Source organism: Mastomys coucha, chromosome X, assembly GCF_008632895.1.
Source record: "Mastomys coucha isolate ucsf_1 chromosome X, UCSF_Mcou_1, whole genome shotgun sequence".
In the NCBI taxonomy this organism is placed as follows: Eukaryota; Metazoa; Chordata; class Mammalia; order Rodentia; family Muridae; genus Mastomys; species Mastomys coucha.
Window position 1 is genome coordinate 75,440,559 of NC_045030.1, and position 7,528 is coordinate 75,448,086.

The 7,528-nt window shown below is 40.7% G+C and overlaps 1 protein-coding gene across 2 annotated transcripts in view; it reads right to left on the reverse strand.

The window, feature by feature from the left end:
* Positions 1–7,528, reverse strand: part of Bcap31 (B cell receptor associated protein 31) — a 27,993-nt gene that overhangs the window by 13,705 nt on the left and 6,760 nt on the right. For both annotated transcript variants that reach the window (XM_031364103.1, XM_031364092.1), the window contains exon 4: positions 3,220–3,367. In XM_031364103.1, the coding sequence (XP_031219963.1) occupies positions 3,220–3,367 (148 nt within the window). The remainder of the gene's footprint in view (positions 1–3,219; positions 3,368–7,528) is intronic.

Consider the following 7,528-nt stretch of genomic DNA (forward strand, 5'->3'; position numbering starts at 1 on the left):
TGTGTGTGTAAAATCGTGCCCATGCACACCAGCAAAGGCCAAGAAAGGACATGTGATGTCCTGCTCTATCACTCTATCATGTCTCCCCTTGAGACAGTCTTTCAATGAATCTGGAGCTAGGTTGGCAGCTAGCAAGCCCAGGTGATCCTCCTGTTTCTGCTGGCTCACAGCAGTTTAGTTATAATCCCACTTAACTGACATGCTTAGCTCTTTGCATAACTGATCATTTGAACTCAGGTCTTCATACTTGAAAAAGAAAGGATCAAAGTTCCTTAGGGTTACAACAACTAATTAACCTACACCGATCCTTGGGATTGCTGCATCTTTTTATAAGATATGGCACAGGACACCCCACCCCTTGTGACTAGATGGAGTCACAGGAGGGTGCTATAGGCACAACAAGGCAGCTGGCACATAGCTCATAGTGGCTGCTTAAGCAATCTGAGCAAGATGTTAAGTCAGCTATTTGTCTTGCCTTATATGCTTGTCAAAGGAAAAGAAGTAAACAGCAGGTACCAACATAACAGATATAGGATTAGGACTGTAGGAACAGATTCCACGGTGCACCTCAACAGAACTCTAGTATTCCAACCCAATTATCACTCTGGGAATATTGGATGATATAAAATCTACTTTCATCTGAAGCTACCCATTTAGATTAGAAAGAACTGCATTTGTCAACTTAAAGAAGGTCCTACTGTTTGATCACTTTCGTAAAATACACAAGTCCTTGGGTTTCATTCTCAGCACCAGGGGGGAAAAACTGAACTGTGTACCCAAAAGTGAGGTTTACTACACATTCATGTACTAACAGTTTGTTCAACAATATACCACATATGGCAAGGTTCTGCTGAAATTATAATTTAACTTTTGCCTATACTAAATTCACAGCTGAAACAGAAAAGGAAGCTGTACATTAGAACTGTAGAATTGGGCTGGTGAGATGGCTCAGTGGGTAAGAGCACCATCTGCTCTTCCGAAGGTCATGAGTTCAAATCCTAGCAACCACATGGTGGCTCACAACCGCCCATAATGAAATCTGATGTCCTCTTCTGGTGCGTCTGAAGACAGCTACAGTGTACTTATGTATAATAAATAAATAAATAAATAATAATAAATAAATAAATAAATAAATCTTTAAAAAAAGGACTGCAGAACTCACAGTGAAGGGTTTAGCAGAAGTTTTTACAGATCTCAATAAGCTATTTAAAAACAACAAATGACCAAACAACAACAAAAAAATAGGGCTGGATTAGTGTGCAAGAGGCTCTGGGTTCAATCCCCAGCACTGAAAAAAAAATAATTTGAAAGCAAGGACCTCAACCTCCAAAAGCTTTCCACTAAGAGGGAGAAATATTCACAGCATATATTTTGCATGCCTAGTTATGCAAGAGGCCCTGGGTTCAAGCCCTGGTACCACAAAAATATTTAACATTTACATGAAAATAAACACACACACACACAATCTTTAAAATGTCTTAGAGTTGAAAGTGTATAATTATCATTTGCATTTTTGTAGCTCTAAGTTGTACATACATACAGTGATGACTCAACACACTAAAACACTAAGGAGATATAAAATTAAGTGGACACACACACACACACCCTTACTTGCCTCCACATTACACTCTCAACTGGGATCCAGAAAATCCAAGATTATCTGATCTCACTGGAAAGCTAAAATCTGGATAGGTAGTCATACTAACACGTAGTGAAGCACAGCATGCCAGATTATGAAGAGGGTAAAAATTCCCTTAAACAGTAAATCTTGAGTCTTTTGGCCCAAAGCCAGGTGGGAATTACTATATTCAAACCTAACACGAGAATCCATACTCTCATGGTACCACTGTCTGAATAGTCTCTAAAATTCATGTATTGAGTTAAATCTTCATTGTGGTGACACTAAGAGGTAGAGCCTACTGGGAAATCATTAAGCTTTGTCCTCATAAATGGATTAGTAACTTATAAAGATCCACAGAAAACTAACTTGGGCTTTCTATGCTGTTACAATGTAAGAATACTGTTCTTCCCCTCCAGATAATGCAGCATCAAGGTACCATTTCAGAAGCAGAAAATAGCCCTCACTAGACACCAAGCCTGCCCAAGCCTTGACATGGCAGCCCCTAGAACAGTGAGAAATACATTTCTTTTTACCACAGAACAAATGGACTAAGACAATTGGCCCTGAACTATATAGAACAACCAACATTTTAGGTTTATTTTTGTTCTGTTATTCTAGGGAATAAATCCAGGATCTTACACATACCAGGCAAATACTTTGCTACTGGTCTATATTCCCAGCCTATTACTGATACCTTCTTAATACCATCACCTGTCCTGGCCTGAACACATCTGTCTACTTCTCTGCTAGGCCCTTGGATCAAAGCCCATGGGTGAAAATGGAAGCAGAAAACAAGGTTCTCACTATAATAGGCATTTTCTACTCATTTGATCTTACCCAACTAGCCACCTTTGTAGCCTTGGCTGAGGCTCTCCATCTTGCAAGAAATGTTGAGAAATACTCAAGGCACCACAGGTCACAACACGCTCTTAAATACAAATTTACACTAGGGATGGCCCTAAGGACTAAGTCAGTTTTAATCCATTCATGCTACTTCTGCCCACTTTACCCAACTCAGTACCCCATATACAAAAGGCCCCAAACTGGTTAGTCCCTTATAAGATGAGGTCCAAAGATCCTTTCCCAGAGGGAAAGCTTTGCCACTTCAATCTACAAGCAAACAGAGCACAAGATAGTAATACATTTGACCTACCACAAAATGTGTTAAGATGGAGTCTTCTGCCAAGCATGATAGCATACATGCTACTGACACACTATCTCCCACTGACAACAACAACAAAAAGGATATTTCATCGCTTGGGAGGCAAAGGCAGGTGGATCTTAATGAAGGCAGCCTGATTTATTTACATAATGAGTTCCAGGGTACCCAATGATGCATACAGTGAGACTCACTCACTCTCTCAATAAAACAAAAAAACCAGTAAGGTCTTTCTGGAATTTGTTCTACCAACCCCTGGCCTGTCTCCTTGCTGCCTCTGATGGTCAGGGGACAACTGTGTGGGTTATCAAACAAAAACAGGGTCGTTGGACCCAGGACACACAGAGGGGTTAAAGCCACAGGAGATGGCCAAACTCAGCTCTATATCGTTGGCTAGCCCAGGGCTTCCTCCACAAGCCCCTGGTCCCTCCCTACTCACAAGGACAGCAGCAAGGAAAAGCCAGCAATATAGAGATTCCTCTGAGCACGGAAAAGCTTCATGTGGAAGTGCTCCATAGCACCTGGATTGTTCTGGAGGTTCACCTTTTCTGTCACATCATCATATTTCCGGATCTCACGTACAGCATCTATGGTAGAGAGAGATGGGCATTTGGATATCACTTTGACAAGGAAACAGGTAGGAAGATAAGCCAAAACTCTTATCCTTCAAATCCATCTTCTTCATTAATGTTAATTCTACACACACCCTTTATGGGAGGCTTTATCAAAAGTTGCCAGGACATCCTCCTCTTAACTGTTTACGTATCAAGCCCCACCCTACTCTAATTAGATCATGTGTGTATACTACACTTCAAGATGCTCTTCAAGGTTGAAGCACTGCTGGTAATGGGGACAGATTCCCTTTCATATGATCCAACCTCAGTTTGTTGTTTTCTCTCAAGTTGAAGTGCCAGCCACTCAACTGATAAGTCAGAGGTCCAGCTGGTAGAATGCTCAAAAGAACTGTTCAGGAGGCATGGACTACAATGAGCATTATTATGTTTTACTTAATTAAAAAGAACTTCATGAGCTGAGGAAATGGTTCTGTGAGTGAAGGTACTTGCCATCCAGCCTAACCACCAGAGTTCAATCTCCAGGTAGAAAGACAGAACTAACTCTTTTGCTACTTGACCTCTGCATGCACACTGTGGCATGCATGTGTTCCCCATCCCCAATAAACTGTGATTAAAGTTTTTAAAGATGAATTCATGCTCATCAAAAATTCAAACAAAATTGTTAAAAAAAAATTCTTAATATACTCAGTCACCTAAAGCTAGGTATCTATACATATAAATAAAGAGCTATCAGATTTAAAGTCAATTGTCACATCACACTATTCTATCTGCTTTGTAACATACATTTGTCACTAAAATTATCTTCAATCTGTGTTTCTTGTCCATCTTTTTCACAGCAGACTACAAATTGAGAGCAGAAGAATTCTCCTTTATATCCCCTAGAGTCCAAAGCACATAGCAGAAAGTCTGTTGAGTAAGCAACCTCTGCTCCCTCGAGAGCCACTGTCAGATGCATAATGGTCTGGCTTAATAATACATGTCCTCAGAATCTTTGATCAGTAATACAGAAATGGAACCTTAGTGTATCTACTAATCTCCCCCATCCCTTACCTCAAGAAAGTGTTCTAGAGGTTTGGTGGCACACACCTTTAATCCCAACACTTAGGAAGTGGAGGCAGGAGGACCTCTGAATTGGAAGCCAACCTGGTCTATGTATGGAGTTCCATGTCAGCCAAGGCTACATAACAAAACACTATCTAACACTATCGCCCACTGACAACAACAAAAAAAAGGAACTTAAAAAAAATCAATACATAAATATCTACCTTAAGAGCTGGGGATAGGGCTGGAGAGATGGCTCAGTGGGTAAGAGCACTGACTGCTCTTCCGAAGGTCAAGATCAAATCCCACAACCACATGGTGGCTCACAACCACCATAATGAGATCTGATGCCCTCTTCTAGTGTGTCTGAAGACAGCTACAGTGTTCTTATTTATAATAAACAAATCTTTGGGCCAAAGCGAGTGGGATGACAGGAATGAGCAAGGTCTACCAGAGCCAAGCGGGGTCTACAGGAGCGGGCAGAGGTCTCAAAGTCAATTCCCAACAACCAGATGAAGGTTCACAATTATCTGTACAGCTACAGTGTATACTCATATACATAAAATAAATAAATAAATCTTTTTAAAAAAAGAGCTGGGGATAGTGGTACAGACCTATAAACAGGCCTTTGAGAGACTGAGGTATGAGGGTCACAACTTAGTAGCTAGCCAGGGCTACAAGTGACTGCCTCAAATGACTAAAAACAACAAAAAAATCTATCTGAAGAAGGTTTTTTATTTTTTCTTTTCGAGACAGGGTTTCTCTGTGTAGCCCTGGCTGTCCTGGAACTCACTCAGTAGACCAGGCTGGCCTCGAACTCAGAAATCCGCCTGCCTCTGCCTCCCAAGTGCTGGGATTAAAGGCGTGCGCCACCACTGCCCAGCTGAAGAAGGTTTTTTAACACACCTCCATGTGAGAAAAGCAAGATATCATTGTCTGGGAAATGGTTAAGTTTGTCGTTTCTAGTTTGAGACTACACAACAATGTGCCTGCCCTCTTAATATCCTTTGTTAAATCTATGCCATGAAGCACTCTCAAAAGCACCAGTACGATCATAAACTGGTATAACCTGGAAGAACATAAAAAAAACATTGATACCCTTAGGTTCCGCTATGGTAAAATTATGGGAGAATATGATACATTACTTAAAAAGAATGCAATTGCTATCAAAAGATGCTAACGTACAATATAACTGGAAAAAGCATTATCCAAAGCATACATATGATTTCTGGTTGCAAATATTTCAAAACATAAGTGAAAGTTATATATGCAATATATGTTACAAGGGATTGTGATTTAATTTTTATATTTAAAAAATATGCATTATTTTCATAATTAGAAAACAAGCTAAAAATATTTTGAGTTTTTTTTTTTTTACATTGTTACTTATATTTAAAAATCCCATCATTCCAAGGACTGCCTTGTCAAATAACCAAGAAGAGACTTTTAACTATCAACCCAAGAACAGCAGAAGAACCCAGCTCTTCCTCTCAGGTCTTAGTCAACAGGAGTAAACCTACCCCTCTTTACCTCTATCTCTCCCAGAAAGATCTGAGAGGAAGGGCTCTGGTTGATGATGCCCACTATCTTCACAGTATTGTTATCAACCAGCACCTCTATCTGTAGAAGGTATGTAGACATTTTTTCTAGGTTATGCTTTTTAAATCATCTTTATGTGTACAATGTGCACATGTGGCGTATTTGTATGAGAATACAGAAGACAACCTCAAGTATTAGTCCTTGCCTTCTACCTGGTTTGAGACATGCCAAGCTTCCAGGGATCCTAACCCTAGCCCTGATTCTCTTCTATCTCTCCATAGGGAGTTCTGGGATTGTAGAGGCTCACATCCAACATCTGGCTTTTATGTGTGGTTTGGAAATTTGAAATCAAGTCCTCATACTTGCATAGTAAGTGCTTTTATCCACTAAGCCATCTTCCTAGCCTCCTAGATTATGCTTCTAAGATTAAAGTAGGAAGTTACAAGTCATTAGAACCATATTCATCCCAAGAATTCCCAAGCTGACACCTGAAGACCCCTGATCTTCAAAAGCAATCAAGTTCTTGCCAGTCAACTAGTATCTTCTTTCTGGCCCAATAAAATGTACTAGGAAATCAAAGACTTTTTGGCTCTAGTTAGGGGACAGGGGAAGACTGACAAATTAATCCCAACATGTGCCTTGACTCTACATTTCTTGGCTCTACCTGAACTCAAAAGCAAGCATACAGACCTATTTAAAAAAATAACTTGTATAGCCTGGCATTTCATGAAGTTCAACTCTAAGCAAGACCTGCATACTCCCTATCGGCTCCTATCCCAGAAACTGCTCAGACCCTAAGTGGAAAAAGCTGCCTCTTAGAATCTTGTTAAAACCATTTCAAGAGGTTATGTGAGGAGCTGGCATCTGACAGCTGTGCCTGGGAACCCACAGGCCACATCTTGCCTGTTCAGAGAACTTCTGCCCATACAAATCCCATCAAGCACTGAACATTAAAGGGAAATGTCCAATGCTGCAGCTAGTGGATGGGGCTGTGCACAATACTAACCCACATTCTATCCTGCTGTGCTTCCTCTAGGAACTTGAAGGAAGGAATGTTCTATGCCTAAGTGGACATCACATCTCTGAAACAGGATGCAATATTTCACAGAAGATTCAAGGAAAGAGGAAGTAGTCCAAGCAGGGAAACATACTTATTGCTTACTATAGCAAAATAGTAAACACCTAACAGCCAGAAAGTAGCTTTCCTAGTTCCTTGTCTCTATATGAGCCCACTACACCTTATTATAAAATGTCCCCCTTCCATCTTTTTTGTTTTTTTGAGACAGGGTCTTTCTATGTAGCCCTGGCTATATGGAACTTCCTATGTAAACCAGGCTGGCCTCAAACTTACAAAGATCCAAGCAGTCAATGGTGGCACACACCTTTAATTTCAGCACACAGAAGGCAGAGAGAAGAAGATCTCTATGAGTTTGAAGCCAGCCTGGTCTACAGGTTGAATTCTAGGACATCCAGGGCTACAAAGAGAAACCTTGTCTCAAAAAACAAAAACAAGCTGGGCGGTGCTGACACACGCCTTTAATCCTAGCACTTGGGAGGCAGAGGCAGGCGGATTTCTGAGTTCGAGGCCAGCCT